This window comes from Mastacembelus armatus, chromosome 3 (genome assembly GCF_900324485.2).
Source record: "Mastacembelus armatus chromosome 3, fMasArm1.2, whole genome shotgun sequence".
In the NCBI taxonomy this organism is placed as follows: domain Eukaryota; kingdom Metazoa; phylum Chordata; class Actinopteri; order Synbranchiformes; family Mastacembelidae; genus Mastacembelus; species Mastacembelus armatus.
In genome coordinates this window covers 9,386,534-9,403,965 of record NC_046635.1, presented here as the reverse complement: position 1 = coordinate 9,403,965, position 17,432 = coordinate 9,386,534, and the positions used below count along the sequence as shown (strand labels likewise).

At 40.0% G+C, this 17,432-nt stretch overlaps 1 protein-coding gene across 1 annotated transcript in view; it reads right to left on the bottom strand.

The window, feature by feature from the left end:
- The window catches only part of dagla (diacylglycerol lipase, alpha), a 29,749-nt gene continuing 12,317 nt past the window's right edge, over nt 1-17,432 (bottom strand). The window contains exons 2-20 of the mRNA XM_026320253.2: nt 15,684-15,785; nt 15,349-15,560; nt 15,025-15,126; nt 14,797-14,935; nt 14,555-14,642; nt 13,587-13,721; nt 13,406-13,483; nt 12,685-12,809; nt 12,241-12,391; nt 11,113-11,196; nt 10,467-10,544; nt 10,137-10,217; nt 9,759-9,901; nt 8,489-8,557; nt 8,339-8,411; nt 7,716-7,924; nt 6,777-6,903; nt 2,789-2,955; nt 1-2,038 (exon numbers count right to left, since the gene is read on the bottom strand). Coding sequence (XP_026176038.1) covers nt 934-2,038; nt 2,789-2,955; nt 6,777-6,903; nt 7,716-7,924; nt 8,339-8,411; nt 8,489-8,557; nt 9,759-9,901; nt 10,137-10,217; nt 10,467-10,544; nt 11,113-11,196; nt 12,241-12,391; nt 12,685-12,809; nt 13,406-13,483; nt 13,587-13,721; nt 14,555-14,642; nt 14,797-14,935; nt 15,025-15,126; nt 15,349-15,560; nt 15,684-15,778 — 3,261 coding nt within the window. The 5' untranslated portion in view covers nt 15,779-15,785 and the 3' untranslated portion in view covers nt 1-933. The remainder of the gene's footprint in view (nt 2,039-2,788; nt 2,956-6,776; nt 6,904-7,715; nt 7,925-8,338; nt 8,412-8,488; nt 8,558-9,758; nt 9,902-10,136; nt 10,218-10,466; nt 10,545-11,112; nt 11,197-12,240; nt 12,392-12,684; nt 12,810-13,405; nt 13,484-13,586; nt 13,722-14,554; nt 14,643-14,796; nt 14,936-15,024; nt 15,127-15,348; nt 15,561-15,683; nt 15,786-17,432) is intronic.

Genomic DNA, 17,432 nt, shown 5'->3' with positions numbered 1-17,432 from the left:
TGATCTTAGCTTGTATTTAAATAAAGCAGTATACATATACAAAATTACATCTCATAAATACATTTGGCAATACAACATATTCAATTTTTTGGCAAAAGGGGGTTAAACTGAGCAACATGATGTGTGAAAGAGTATTTAAATGTCAATCTAAGTAGTTTAGTGACAATTTCTTTTCAAAAATAAAAATAAAGTCTTCATGCACTATAAAGAGTAACCAAAAAGACTCAAAAACATCCATAGGTGTCTGTAGTAACTTTGTCACAATCACAAAATGTTTAAAACACATGAATTCTCACCAACATAACACACTTAGGCTCTTTCTCAAAGTCAATTCTTTATAGACCTGAGGAACATTTCATATTGTTTTCTCACTTTGACTGACTTACACATAAGTCCATCTTCACATTCCTGATTTTTAAAAAAATTAAATAAAACCTGGACAAAATTTCCAGAGCTGCTGAGGGTGCAGGAAGTTGTAGAATACGTCAACCCAGATGATGTGCCTATGCTAACCTCTTTTATAATGTTTTATGTTTTTGAATCCCTGCTCAGTTAACTTTTCTCCCTTTGATTTTGTTTGGTCAGGGAATTTACCGTAATGCGGACACGTCCCTACGGGGCTGAGACGACATTGTTTTGGAATGGCATTGTGAAGCTACAGTTACTTATATTCACCCAAAAGCAGCACAGCCCCCTGGCATGCAGAGAGAGGTATCTTTTTTTTCTTAGTCATTGCAATAGTGTGAAAATGCTATAAACAGTGTTCAAAAGGGACACCTGAAGAATGGAAATAGTCTGTGAATCGGTCAGTCAATTCTGTCATCTGATGAGTGACTGCATTCCATCGCATGCTTTGTACTGTGATATGTTTTTCATTTTGGATGACTGCATCTCTCAGTTTTGGGTAAAATACATCTGAGTCTTGGGAGCACACTACACTATAGATGATAGTGTGTTCTCTTCAGGACAGTGGTGAGGGCTAGATGTTCGTAAGGAGTGCATGGCTGGGGGCCCACCCTCACCCGGGGAAAGGTCGTTGAGCTCTTCAGATGATGAAAGAGGGAAGGAAGGTGACAAAGAGATGCCTGAAGAGGGATCAGCAGATCCAGCAAAAGTGCGTGGGGGCTTGGGGACTAGGTTGGGCTCCAGTGTTGCCCGAGCCAGAAATTGTTTGTCATCCAACCGCTGTCCGTCTCCAAGACATTCGCCTTGCCCAAATGAGCCCCGGCCTGACTCTGACTCCCCATCGGACAGCTCCAAAGGTGGTGAGCTACTGCCATCCAGTCTGAACAGGGAGTCTAAGTACTGGGCAAACTCCAGCACTGCCTGGCTGGGGTTTCCATTGGACAGGCAGGTTGAAGGAGTAGAAGCTGCTGGTCTGGTCTCTGCACTTAACTGTTTCTCTGCTTTCTCTAGCTCACAGTCTTTATTTTCCCTATTCATTGATCTAGAACTAATTTGAGGACTGAGGGGAGTGTTAGGAGTGCTCCCCGGGCTGTAGACACCAGGTATCGTCTGGTGATCTCCATCAGGAAGCATTTTTGGGTTGGTTTTAGGTTCAGGCTTAAAAGGCTGTGCCAAAACACTCTGGTTTAGCAGAGCTGGGGAATGGTGTCCACTGTAGCAAGGTGTGGCAGGAGACATCCTCATGGAATAATCTGGTGTGGATGTGGCTTCCAGTGGGTTAAAGAAGGGCCCAATCTCACCCAGGTGCTCCGGTGTTGCCTGGCAGAGACAGTCAGCAGCCAGTAATTCAGTGCGAGAGCTGAGAGATGGGTTCTCTTCTGGGATTGGGGCATCCAAGGGGAACGGGAGGTTACCCAGCATTGGTGAACCCCTTAGAGCAGCAGAGGAGCGTCGGGAATCCAGGCTATAGAGCGATTCAGCATCTGAAAGACTCTCCATGACAGCCAGTGGTGCTTTTCGGTCCCTTAGCTCCACTGCCAGGCGCTCCCGAGCTCCACGCAGCACTACAGGCACGGGAGGGGGAGGGCACTCAGAGAAACCATCCAGAGATATTTCAGATTGGGCACATGAACTAGAGGAGAGGAGAATAATGGGTTGGAAAGTGGTGCCAGGGAAAGGAGGGGAGAGGGGATCCAAAACACAAGACAGACATGAAAAATGGGTCAAAACAACTTACAGAGGGTTAAAAAGGGGGGAAATGGGTATAGTGTTAGTATTCAAATTATCTCTAATTTCTACAGGCTAGGTGCATACCAACAAAACATTATAGATGGAAGGAAGAACAGTGAAAAGGAGAGACTAGGAGATTAGGAATGTATACTATATATGTGTCCTTGTATTAGCATCTAATACAGGAGACATACCATCCTAATTCAACCATCACTACCAGGAGATCACACTGACTTTAAACAGGGGCTAAATCAGAGAGAACTGAATACTACCATACGTTGCAACTGCTCTGTGGTCAGACAGCGTGCATGCGTGCATGAAAGAAGGGACCACAGTATGCAAAATTAGTATTAGCATGCTTTGCTTACCGTGACAATGGTTTTTGTCTTGTTTTTTTAAACAGAACAGAGAGAATGATGATTTTGAGAAAACAATAAGGTAGCAGTTAGTAGCAGTAGTATTGTTTAGTGCTGGCTACATTATGACAATTCGACACATCTTCATTATTACCTCTAAAGTGTAGGAAGAGATTTGCTCCATTGTATATTAAGTTAGAGAGGAAACTTAAGAGGAGGATTAAAGAAACTGTTTTACAAATATATGTAATTTTTTATGCTTCAAACACACCCACAGTGGTGCAAGGTATACTAACCGAACACTACTATTCCTGCGGTGGTGGGTTGTAGGCGTTGGCTGCTGAGAAGTTGATGATGCATCCATGAATATGTTCTCTGGGTTCAAGTCCACTTCTGTGGGGCTCACCATGATCTTTGCTGCTGACAGCAAAGCAGTTTTCCCTTTGTTGTAGTTCTCCAGCACCTGTCATAAGCACAAAGTTAGACACGTGACTTGACAGATAAAGGTGCAACGAGTGCAAGAGAGCAGGGAAAACATGAATTGGGGTTGACAATCAGCATGAACAGAATAGTAATCACACACAGAAGGATACAAAAGCTCAGTTTTAACCGGAAAAATTCTCTCCACCCAAATTTTTCAAAGTTAATATTCTATTCTGCTGCACAAAAGCAAAAATATTCAAATTTGTAGGCTAAACTCCCTGTAGTTGCTGTATTTCAATATTTTTTTCTATTTCTATGTTTAATCAATCGCAACACACACAGTTACATTTTATCCAGATGTCTGTCACTTATCACAATAATAAGCTACATATTTGGATCACCCTTAATAATTTTGTAATTGTTTTTAATCACATTATTCAATAAACAACATCTATATTTAACTGCAGATATGAATACATTTATTATTATAGTATTGAAAAAGCATAGTGTAGTTCAGATAAATGTAAATGCAATCTAAAAGTTACACCTACTCAAACTGACAAACACTCACAAAGGAGCCATGATGCCTGAGCAAGAACTACACAAGCCCTACAGTGTGATAACAGCAAACCATAAGACCAGTGTATATGTAACTTCCAGTGCATTAAAACAAAAAAAAAAAAAAAAACCCAATCCCATAATGTCTTGTCTATTTTGTGTTAATAGAAAAAAAATATAAGAAGAACAAACACAAATGGTAAACCACATCAACACACTACATATTTTGGTTAATTTTAATGAGTTAAAGCTATTGATGGAAGCACAGTATCATAAAAACAACTGGAACAATAAGAGGACATGAAAACACAAAGAATTACAATACAGTGACAAAACAACATGAAATGGCAAAATTTAATGGAAATGAATGGAAATTGAAATTCTTAGGGACACAGGTTTATTAAGTTAAACACAATATTAAATAAACATTTACTGTAGTTGAGTTATGCAGATTGTTATGGGTCACAAATGAAAACATGGCAATGTTACATGAGGAAGTGTGACCACCGAAACATGCTGCAATCCTGTCCTCCTATCAAATACATCACCTGCAGATGTAAACACAACGATCCACAAATAATAACAAAAAAAAAACAAAAAACAAAAAAATAACATGAGACTAATAACTTGGTGCCAGTAGAGAGAAATGTATACTTCAGTTTTTACTTCAGCCTTTGGCACTGAGCAATACTGTACTGCAATCCATACAGTGATAGATTGATAAGACATGTAAATTTGTCAAAGCACATTATGACGTCGCAATTACAGTGGAGCACATTAAAAATATTATTCCATTTTACTAATGAAAGCCTTCCACCGTACCAAGTGAGTAATAAGAACGTTTTAAAAAAATTTGTTCGACTCAGTGAGCAGTGGAGCTGAGCAGCGTACTCCATATTTACACATTTGTCCCCCCTTGTTATTCCATCTGCCGCTGATGAGTAATTGAAGGGATTATGAGATGGAGGAGAAGAAAAGGCTGAATATGTGCTTTCAAAAAAGCAGAAAGGGAAAAAAAAGAATCCAGACAGAAGAGCTGTAGCTACAAAAACCCAGCCAAGAAGGAAGAAAGAGCAGTTAATGTGAAAGAAATTAGGTTACCATGGAAACTTTGTGAATACAAAGAAAACTTGTTAGCTCGATGAAAAGGTTAGGAAGTTCATGCCACAGCACTTGACCAAATGTACCGTAGCTGTGAGAGGAAAGAAAAGGAATGAAGGGGCTGATTTAAGGAAAGCTGAATGATGACTCTCATTAACAAGAGAAAAGAGTGCAGGTGGGTTGCGCCTCATCATGCAGGCCTGTAAAAGGCTATTTTTAACAGCTGTGGTTTAAAGATATTACCACCAAACAACAGGCAAAATATTTCTACTGCTGAACTTCCCAGGCACTACGTCGCTTCACCTTGGACTGGCCTTTTAGTCACGGCACTAACAATGACTGACAGCTTCTGAATAAATTAACAAACCAGACTACAGACCTCATCTTTTTGTAAATAGCTTCGTGATGTTACTATTGTGGGAGGAAATGTTTCTCATGAGATAGAGTTTCAGGAAAAGGGGTGACAATCACATCCGCACAGGTGTGAGAGTTGGGTCTGATTGGGTTTGTGCAGGAATGCATGAATTGTCTTCAACGGAAAGCACCTCTGAGTGGGAGCCTGTAGGACTGCTAGAAGGTGGGGGAACGGACACCAAGCAAGGATGTGAGGCAGAAGTACGGCCTGGAAAAGGAGGAGGACAAACAGAATGTGCATCTAAAAAGGAGGTCAAAGCAACGGCAGCCAGAGGGACAGTGACAAGCCCAGTCTCTGTAAGGAAGGCAGTGCAAGACACGTCTTTGTGGGTGGGACAGGAAGAAACTGAGGAAAGAGGACTAGAGTTCAAATCTGTCTGTGAGGTTATGAATATGGTGATATTGCAGGTAGGATGACTGACTTCCAATTCCACTGGTTCCGAGTTTCCCTGTTCAGACAGGAGACAAAATGGTTCCAGTACCTGCAGAAACACCAGAGGGATCACACTACAGACTAGGCAGAGCAGATGTACAAATCACCCACACACACAGATCTTTAATCATCTATTCAGAAGCATGCTGACAGAGGGCTGAGCACCAAAGAGAAGAACAAAGTTTAAATGTCTGGCCACATATATCCATCCTCTAATCTGTTTATTCCTATCAAGGCCGGGGGCAATGACTGCTGGCATTTGGCGAGAGGCGGTACGTCCTGGACAGATCACCTGTCTGTCACAGGATTGACACAAGCACTCACACTCTGACCTGCGGGCATCTTAGAGTCACCAGTTAACCTAACCTGCCTGTGTTTGGACTGTGGGAGGAAGCTGGAGCACCAGATAAACCCATGCAGACACAGAGAAACGCCACACAGAAAAACCCCAGGTGAGAACAGGATTCAAACCCAGAACCTTCTTGCTAAGCACCGCACCACTGCACCGCCCACTGTAGACACAGTAAAGTCAAATCCCCAATGTGGATCTCTTACATGCAAAGATATACTGTTATCAAAACAGATGCTGAGTATTTATGAAGAATATGCTCATAGGAATCAGACCAGTGAACAGTTCCCGTGCTTTAAGACTGGAGCAGTGTCGAGAAAACAAAAAATGGGGTAAGTTGCAGGTTATTCATGGATCACATGCATAAAAACACAATAGAGGGATAATATGTTTTCCAGAACAAGAATTCTGAACATTTAGATGTATGGTGAATTCATACACTGAATATTAAACTCTGACTTGTTACCCAGTGTCTTTTTGTTTTGTGATTTTTAGAAGTGAAATAAATCACCTTTAACCTTTTAGTCTACGACTTTCAATGACTCCACATGTTGGAATTGGTAAATTTTCCATATTGCTCTAGTCAAACTCTGCAGATGACTAGTGTCTGACCTAACAGATATTATATGGTAAAATCTGTAATGGTGTTTATTTGGAATCTGATTTGTCAGAGAAGCACAAAAAGTCTTTCTCCAGAAATAATATATTACAATTGAAACAACCAAAATGCAGCTGCTCGTTTCTGGCTTTAATTACAAATGTCTATATGTGCTCCTATACCACACAGTAAAATACAGTCATATTTAAAAGGTGGTTTTCCTTTATGAACAATTGCTGAAAATATTTGTGAATGCATCTAAATTTTTATAGTTGGAGGCAATTCACCAAGCATCCATCAGTTCAGTCATCCAGTGTTAGCAATCAGGAACAAGAGTTAGAAGCCATTTTGTCACAATTTCACATAGCTCCATCCAAATCTAACTGCATGCAGACAGAAAAAACAGACCTTGTTTAGGCCCTCCATCACCATGTGGGGCATGTGCTCATTAAGCATGGCGGGGGATATGATGACCTCGTCGAAGGCCTTGTTGTCACCCCACAGAGCTGAGTAGGTTGGCTCCTCCTGGCCACAGCTACAGAGAGGCAGAGAAAGTCTGTCAATCATGGTGAAAGACGAAGTGAACACAAATGCTTGTGGAGCAGCAGCCTGCCTCAGTGTCCTTCACACTTACAATACAGTACATGTGGGAGAGCATAATCCAAGCTATCACACCAATGAGTGGAGTATTTTTCTATCAGACTTTCCAAATGAGCTCATGTACAAAACCTTAACAGAAGCTACAAGTCAGGGCAAAATGCTCATTAGCTGCACATGACACACTGTAATTTAAAACATATGTGTAAGTTTGACAGCTGCGTCTCACAGGATCAGGATCAGAATTTCAGCATCACCAGTATTAGTGGTTAGTATTAGTGATGAAGATGTATATTACCCCTTTATGTATATTCCTATACTGCACAAAATAAAATAAAAACACCCAGGTATAAAAACAGGACCAAAAGACAGGTGCACTCTAAATATGGTATTAGACAGTGCAGCAGAACCAGAAAGACTGTGCTGCATGGCACACTGTAAACCCACACTGTCACAAGTATGCAGTGTATACCTTTTCCCACATAGCTGCCAGTTCTTTTATGGCACAGGTGTGAAACGAATAGAAGGTTTGCTTTGAGGTAACTGTGTCCACGCATCAGTTACACAACCACTTGACCATTTGTGAGCTGGAGTATGTTGTAAAAATGTATGTTTTGGACAACATTAAACTTTAAGTGCTAATACCACTCAACTGCTCTCATTTCTGGAGTCTACAGAAAACAGTACAGAACAGCATTTGGGGATTTAATTGTTGTAATCTGCTCACAGCTTTCAAATCAGTTTTCTCACCATGTCTCTGGAGGATGGTTGTGCACCACATGGATGATCCTACCAGGAGGATAGAGGGGGGTGGATGCTGAAAGGGCAATGCTGAGGTCACTGGGGTGGAGCCACAGGCGACTACTTGGGGGTGCTGCTGGCTGAGACTGAGGATCATCATCCTCTAGTGGAAGCTCTGATTTCGGGATGCATTTGGTGCCTCCCGCTATGATCCTCCACTGTTGCAAAGAAAAAAAAAATGTTGTTATGCAACATAACATCTGAATCTAAATTTATCTTTTGTATCTTATATGGTTTTCTGCAACAGCCAAGAGTTGACTAGATGATTTAATTAAAAACTTAAAAAAAAAAAAAAAAATGCAGCCTATGTGTGATGCTACTGGAATTAAGTTGTTGATTTTGACGAAAATAAAAAAATATATTCACCAAACTGATAACTATTTAATCATTCATTAGGATTTGTCCAGTACAGATGTGTTTTTTTTGGCGACTGTCCATAAAGCCTCCTCCAAATGACTGCGAGACAGCACAGCCTGTTCTTGGCAACACAAACTCTTATCTTTCCTTCTCATGCTTTCATAGAACTGATGGTCTACAGATCTCTGTTGCTCTACAATAAGAGTTGGAGTCACCTTTGGCTTGTTACTTTTCTGTAGGACTTCCAGAAGGTGGCGTCGGAAACCCTCCAGTTGTGACAGGCCGAGCCTATGACCAAAGGCAGATATGTTGTGGTACTACTGCATCAAATTAATCACTTATAAGGGATATATCAGAAGAGATACCTTGGTACCAGGTCTTTTCCTAATACCACAGAGGAGACAAACTCTTTGGAGTACTCCATGGCATCCTCACTGGGTAAATAAAAAAGAAACAGTTAAATTACATGACTCGCACATGTGAAGAGAGTAACTGATGTGAGCTAAAAGAACATGTTTTATACGCACTCTTCCAAATCATATCACCAGATTAAACAAATGTTTTAATACAAAATGTCCAAAAAATATCTAGTCGTATGAGACGAATAACAGTATAAAAAAATGTAAACTAATTTACTACCTTAATGAAACTTAAGGACTATATTTATCTAACCAATTTCTTATAACTACACAAGATTGCTAACTAATTTAAGCATAATGTATTTATAACTGATACAACATGGGAATTGAAATAATTAACAGAAACATAATCAAACAAAAAACAGAATCTACAGAGAAACAAATACTCAGTTCCTGCAGAAGAAGTGGACCCTCCCTAATTATTTGTTTAGGCGTCACAGTAAAAACAGGTGCAGGAAAAAAAAGCAACTTGATTTGCATGCAAAGTGATGACTAAAAATGGCAACAAGCAGAATCTCACAGACCTTGTAAAAGACATGAATGACGTGCATGGAAAACAGGTCTAATCATTGGTGCTTTTTGAATGAGGCAACCGAGAACTGCATGCTAAACACAAGAAAACCTTTGCAGCAGTATGTGGGACATGGGTCTTGATTTATATATAAGGGGGATGTTGGGTATGGGCCCAGCCAAGACAAGAGTTAAAGACTAAAATCACAGTGCAATTAAGGTGCACAATAACATTCTCTTTTAAAAGGACTTTTACACATTTCTATTATAAATATAGCATTACAAGTCAGATGTTATGTGATTACAGTTTGATACCAGGGGCCTTTGTTGCAGGTCACACCCACTATCTCGCCCCTTGTCTCCTGCCTGCTTATATACTGTCACACCAGGGCTAAAGTGGTACACCAAATTGCTCACACTGTCATGTTTAATCTCCAGTGTAAACATGACTGTGACAGCTTTTTTTTTTTTTTTTTAATAACAGCTATAGAAGTTACTATAGAGAATAAAACAGGTAAACAGTGGTGACCAGGATATAACCTGTTACATAAGTCTATGAAGCAGTCAAACATTTAGGAATTCTAAACATAAACATAGGATTTCAAACCAACAGGCCACTTCTTGCACATTTTCCTCAAACAGAAAGACCACTCTGCTCTTGAATAGTCCTTTGGATACTGTATGTAACACACACAGTCTGGCTCACCTAAGAAGGCCACCAGGTGGAGAGTAAGAGTAGCAGTGAAGAGTGGGGTACTGAGGTCTCAACAAGAAGGAGAGAATAGCAGCAGTGCCTGCACCAAGAGAATGGCCAACTATCACCAGTCCATAGTGCATGGTGCCCTTGCTCTGTGAGAGACAGTCAGATTCACACTTTCAACAGCACATTTTGTTACCATCATTCCATTTCAACATACTGCATCTACTGTACAATATTTGTACAATACTTCATATACAGCTGGGTTACAGGTAGGGTAATGTAGCACAACTAGTGTAGCACCAGCTAACATAGTACAGAGTGGGGTTAAGACGAATTCAGATGTTCATCAAGCTCGTCATGCTTATGTTACAGTGAATCATGTACCAAGTCTCTCCCAAAGGCTTGTGACAAGATCATTTCCTGCTCCAGTTTCTTCTTAATGTATTCTGCTGAGTAAACCATCCCCTGAGAGTGGAAAGAAAGAGAGTTGATGGTGAGAGAGAAAGAAATACTGACAGGAAGTCTGTCATTAATCTCCTATTAAAATATCCATGACGATTATTCTACTATGAAGGGCTCAAATGAACTTTAGAGTCCAGGATAATGTTACTTGAAAATGCACAATGACGAAAACAGAGAAACAAAGTGGAGAAATACAAGGAGATGTATGTAGTATAAGTCTCAGGTGAGTGCGTTAAAACAGGAATCTCTGACCTTGTGGCCGAGCCAGGTCCCATGCTGCTCCTCCACTGGGAGACGTTCAGAGTCTCCAGTCAGATCAGTCAAGGCATCCTGATACACGCAAGACAAATGTAAAAAGTTCAATGAAAGACAGCGCAAAGCAGAAAACACAAATGGATGAAGTGAGATAGGGGAAATGTAGACATGTAGAAAATTAAAAAAAAAAAAAAAACATTAAATTGGCAGGTCAGGGAGCGGAATTATAAATACCATTCATCATCTCCATCAGAAATGTATTAATAGTACATACCAAGGTCTATAAGACTATGAAAGAAAAGCATATGCTCCAGATGTTACTTTTGCTTTGTATGTAATAGAGCTACAGCCTTTGAAAACATGTTTATTTCTATTCTGCATGTTAGACACCCTTTACAGAGCTATATATTCACAAACACCTCCTGAATGCTTCCAATGCTTTCCCAAATGCTTATGTAAAAAAAAAATGGATAGGACATTTATTTCTGAAAGTGGACAGTCATGTTTCTGGTCTATGCGTGAAGTGTGTAGGAGTTGGAGAACGCAGCATTAAACTATTAGAACTTCACCTGCTCTGGAGGTGTTGGAGAGAGGTGAAGAAACTGTATTGTAAAACAGACGAGACAAGAGAGCTGACATTCACCTTTGGCGATAGGGTTCCTCTAATACTGATGACAACTTTCTTTTTCTCATGATCCACTGCCACAAAAAATGGAGTCTCATAAACCTGTGTGGAAATTGCAGAGCAGACAAATAAAAGGTGGTTAGACGGGGACAGAACATGTGAGTGGGGAAAATGAGGAGAGGAAAAATACTTCCATCACTTGCAGCCCAGGAAACAAGCACTACTAGAATCATCAACCCTCTCTCAACTTGGCACAGTACACAGTCGTAAAAGTCACCGCATGAGATGAATTTCTAAATGGAAACTCAGCATTGGCTAATGTCACAGAGAAATTCTCTGCCTTACAAATCACTGACATTGTGTGGCTTAAGTGCTAGTGCGGCTGCTGAGGGACTTCTGCACAGAAATATAATTATTAAATGTAATATTCTATGTAATTTTAGCATTAAAGCAATAAACACCTACTAAGTAAGCAAAATGTTTTAGTAATGCACCAACTTTGCCAACACACTTTAAATAGTTTCCTTTAATAAAAATTCCTTTTTATTATTATTTACAATTGTTTTTACAGTTGTGACCATTGTGCCAGTGACTACAATCGGCCATTTGTACTCACCAGCTTACTGCCTAGACATGGAGAAGCAGCAGTTTTGCTAGAAACAAATTTCCAAACACAAAAATGTTTGTCCCTCTCTCCACAGTGGAGAGATCCTGAGGCCACTAAACTGGACATTCTCCAGTCCTTGGCTGCACCTTTATATTCTTTCCATGACTGGAAACAAGGTACAGGCTACTGAGACCACATCCAATTTACAGCCGGGGGCATGGGCACAGCTCTCTCTCAGCTCATAGCTCAACAACTAAACTGGTGAGAGAAGTGTTATTGAAACACATACAAATGATGTCCAAAATTATCAAATAAATCATCTAAACTAGACTACTGTAGCTCCTAGTTTGGGGCTCTGCAGCTGTGGACACCAGTCCTGTGTTAACTGACGTTTGTTTGACAAAAGTCTTATCCGGTTGCATGAACAAACAAAAACATTTGCCTGAAACTGCTTCACAACACACATATCCTTTGTTTTATTCAGGAACCCAAGCCCAAACACCTCCAACTGCTTGTTAGCAGGCTGTCAGATTACTCACAGCATCGTGGCAGGAAGTGTAGACAATGTGAACCTGCTTGAGGTCCCTGTCCAGGAAGTGTCTGCGTATGGCCAGGACATTACAGCCGCAACAGTTATCCTCCTCCACTGTCACAGACTGAGACAACCGAGAGCCAGATACGGATGTACATCTGGGGTGAGATAGGAATGTAAGAAGAAAACAGAGCATGCAAAGAGAAAAAAAAAAAAAACAACCCAAAAATAATTAAATTCCATTTTTTTTCCATAGCAGCCGTTGGAACAGAAACAGAGTGGACAGGTAAGATTGTATCTACTATTCCAATGCAGACAATCTGTATGAGTAGTTCACTGATTTCACATTGCTTGTGTCAGTGAGTGGGTCTAACTGGAGTGGTGATGTCTCAGTGGATTACCACATGACATGCGATGATGGATGTGTGCGGGTGTATGTCTGAGTGCTTACGGGCACGAGCTGGCGAGGTGGCACAGCCCACAGGCAGGCTTCCTCATCAGGTACATGGGCCATCCATATGCAGCCAAGGCAAAGAGCATGTAATAGCACACATCCTTGTACATGTTCATTTCACCCTGCAAAAGAAAAAGGCAGATATGCATCAGAACAAATCAATAAGAATAACAACACATTTCGAACTCTTTACGCGTTGTTATGCAAATATGAATTCATATGAACACATACAAGCGTGTGCGCACACACCCATAGCAGAGGAATGTACTGTACAGAAAAACTGCACTTGTCAAAACTGTTATCATCACACTCGTTGCTGTATCTGATACAATTTAATTTTAATGTATTGTGTAAAATATAAACAAAACTGATTTATGGAGCCAGTAGCCAGGCGACCTTAGCTTTTAATCTCCTTATTTCAATTCCTCTTTTTCTCTGCTGTAATTTATGAAATTCTTGGAGAAATATCAGAACACATGTGAATCTTTTGTTGGTGTCTTTGTATATGATTTGCAATCATTTAACTGACTTTGAGCAAATAAAATTCTTAGACAAGTCAATAAGAGATATGATCATCTTTAAAAATGACTTTAAATACAAATCACATTGTAATTCAGAATTTCATTGTTTAAACCTTTTCACTTTCACAAGAATCCACTATTCATGGAATGAACTCAAGTGAACCTTGACTTGGTTTATCACACAGGAAAAAACTCACCGAATTCTTAAGGTCCAGATATCTAGTATTACGAGTAACAGGTATTCCAGATAAGAAGGCTAAAATGTCATTGTTGGCCTTAAAGAAGAGAAAACAGAGGAGACAAAGTTTTTTCCATTACATCAAATGCATACGCAGGAACCAAAACACGCACATCAATGTATTTTATGGACACTGTTACCTGGTCCAGTATGGCAGATCTCTTAGATCTCTGCCTCTGCCGAAGAAGTACCAGGCCAGCAATAATATCACTAGGCACAATGTCCAGGTCTCTGAAGAACTCTGCAAATAGGCTGGCCACTTCTGAATACGCATCCTGGGAGCAGAGCAGCACATATGAGGACACACGTTGGCAAATCATAGTAGCCACAAAAACAATGACCTACAGGAAGTTTTACGACAAAATAGACATAATTACCATGCAACCTAAAAACTTTCCAAACCTTGACTTGTACTTGCTGAATAATAAAAATAATCAATAGCAATGAAGCAAAAATGTGTATGTCTCTCAGTCCAGCTGTACTTTCATTGGCTTATAAATTAGGTTGCAAAGATTTGGCCCAAAGATGAAGCAACTTTGGCTTCTAAAATTCATCAGCATTATCATTTGCCAAAAGAATATGAGTTTTTTTGATAACTGCAAATGAACATGATGAGGTCCATTCATGCATTTCTGCAATGATAAACATTACAACTGAAGTAGACTAACCCATTAGTGTTTATGTCCATTAGAGTTGCATCTGCCACCAAGGGCACCAATGTCTGGAACAAGTATTAATCTTAATCTAGTCAGAAAATATGTTTTTCTTTTGCTGAGTAAAAGCTGATGCTAATATTTCAGAATTTTTTTAGCTTCCTGACTTTGGTCTTGTAAATGGTAGTTAATGTATTCATCTGCAGTTGTGCTTAATGTTTATAGGATTTAGCCTAAAAATGAAATTATTTTCCCTTCATATTTGATATAAAATCCTTAATGTTTCCTGTAAGTAGCTGAGCAGTAAGCTCCTTTATGTCAGTTTTTATTCATCCTGTCAGGGTTTATTTTAATGACTGGCTCAGTGGACTTTATGCTTGACGTATTTCTGGTTTATTTCCTTTCTGTTTTGTTTAAATCGCAGCGAGAAAATGGATGTGTGTGATGTGACTCACTGATTGAGTGTCCTGGGCTCTTGTGCAGCACATGAAGAATTTCAGTCTCCTGCTCCAGCTGCTAGCTTGGCCTTCTTCTAGCCTGTGCCTAATGGTGAGAAGCAGGGAAAGAATACTGTCAAGACTGAGTCAATGTGAAAGCCGGATAAGATGCACACGCACAGATGTTGTGTTTTGGTCAAGTTTTGTTCAAAGACAAAAGGCATAAGACATAAACAGATTATCTAAAGGGCTGTTGGTACCTTAGTGTATATGTTGTGAGGTTGCGCTGACGCCGACGGGTGGCTTTCAGTTTGACAAAGGTCCGACCCGTAGGATCAAACGTACATGTGAGGGTAATGCAAACGCTGAATATCACAAGCCAGTTACATGCAACAATTCCTGCAGAGAATATTAAAACATTATTCACATTTAAGAATAACAAAATGCTTTTAAATGAAAATGCCCTTTCCCATTCTCCCTTCCCTCACCCAAAGCCAGGTTTTTGGCAGTGACATCAGAGCATGGCTGGTAATACTGAACAAGCCAGGCAATTCCCACCACGGCATACACGAGCTCGACTAACAGAATAGCTGGAGAGAGAAAGGGAGAGTAAGAGGGAACCGGGGCGAGAAGAATAATGATCAATACCTGTCCAGTCAATATAAACAATATTCTAATGTTCACTTGAAAGGACAGCTAATCCTCTCAACCATTTCCTTCAGTCCTAACAAGCTTCAAGGGGTAATTCTAGTGTAAAAGGGTCACATGTACAAAAAAAAAAAAGGGGGGGATTGTGCACCTGCATGTCTTACCTAGTCGTATGTAGATGACATACTGTACAGCTTCCCTAGGCTGTGTGTACAAAATGCTACCCCTCATGCTCAACCACATGATGGCGCTCTCACAGATAAGGCAGCTGACCAGGATGCCCAGATATCCTCGGCCATGGTCCACCAACGTTACAGAACAGGACTGGTCAGAGCCATAAGGGAGGCCAAACAGAACCACAGACAGAACCACCAACCTGAGAATAATAATACAGGCAGAAAAATATATCTTCCTGCAGAAATGCACTGATAAATCAAGTATTTATAATATATATACCAAAAAAAAAAAAAAAGAAAAGATCAATGAAAGACTTTCTCACCAGATGCAGTGCAATAAAAAAAGAAAGAGGGCAGGCAGCACCAGGTCATCACTGCCAACTGACCAGCGCCGCCGAAACATCACCATGCCAGGCATCACTGCCCTGTGGAAAAACCCAAGGTAGACATAAAAACTTCATGAACAAATGACATCATTACTTCTTAGAACTTATTATACCTCCTTTTTCTTTCTACACATATTTTGCGAGAGTTTAACCTAATGATCTATACGACAGAGTTTTAAACACCAAGAGACAGAAAGAGAACAACTGGGCACATTAGTACTGGAATGGATGTCTCCTGAACAAACAACAGGTCACATCTGGTCCAAAGTGTAGCACATTCAGCACGACAGGGCTGTGACTTATTCTGTGTTTCTTAAACTCTATTTGAAAACTGAGAGAGAGGTGCAGAAATAGACTTACACAGAAGAGAAGAGTGAACGATCATTGGAGAAAGATGAGACTAAGTTGGGTAAACGGGTGCAGAAAAACCACACCACTTAATGAACAAAAGAAAGAGAACCCACTTTGATATATAGCTGGTTATGCCTATTTGAAAAAAACAAAAAAAAACCTTTCTATTAAAAACTTCATTCTTTCTATTCTCTGTTGTTGAAAAGACACTGAGTTTACTCTAGGCTAAAGTGGTAAGAATTGCAAAAGGCAGTAAAGGAAATAGTAGGGAATGCAGAGAGGCTGATGTAAGCCTTACGATGCTGATATGGGCTGATACAGCCTTTACGCTGCTCCTGTTAATCTGCTGAAAACTAAAAGAGCGTTTTCAAGTCTGTCAAATAATATCATATATACAAGCCACTAAAAGATAAAGTAGCACAACATAGTTCTAAGTTTTCTTATTGGTCACCATCCAGCAAAACTCTGCTTTTTAGAATTGTTCAGAACATTTTTTTCACATTAAGTTATTAAGAAACTGGCAGCACATTCCTTGATTCATCCTTAAATACCAGTCATCACAGTTGTTAAAGTCTCACTCTGCATCGTGCCTGCATGAAATAGCACAAAGGATAGTTGTATCATTCCCTGGTTAAAGTTCAAAGCAGGATTGTGCAAAAACAAACTTAACTGTAAGTGCTGAGGCAATTTAGTTGGATTATGACCTACCTGTTCATTTAAATTGATCAAATGTGACCATGATGTGCAACTCTGTGTTAAAGGCAGCTCCAGTTGTAAACTATCAGATTGCACCACCATTACCACCATGAAGTTTTCCATGATTGTGCAATCAATATAACCAATGTTCTAATGCTTACTTCAAACAGCTCATCCTGCCAACCACTTCCTTCAGTCCTAACAAACATCAAGAGGTAATTCTAGCATACAACTGTCACGTGTTGATGACTTGTATATGTCTGCAGAGCAATAAACCTGCAGTGAAAATAACACTTGTGGCTTTGTGTGGTCCAGGGCCTTCAGAAATGCATCCTTTTTACTAGTCAAGCAATGTGTACTAAGAGTTTCTTTGGTAATGTCCTGATGTTTAATGATGATCAATGCACATATGATGGTTTCTCAAAGAACCTGCTTCTAAGAGTGAGAACAGATAGACTCATAGTCCTGCACTAACATTAATGTTCAGGATCTATTAGAAAAAGCATCTTCATTACTCATCATAAATAGGTCGTCTAACTGCAAAGTTAAATGTATACCAAATCTTGCATCTCCAAAAACTAAAGAAGGTCCAAGGTTTCTTGAAATTACAAGGACAAGAATGGGCACCAATCATTTTAG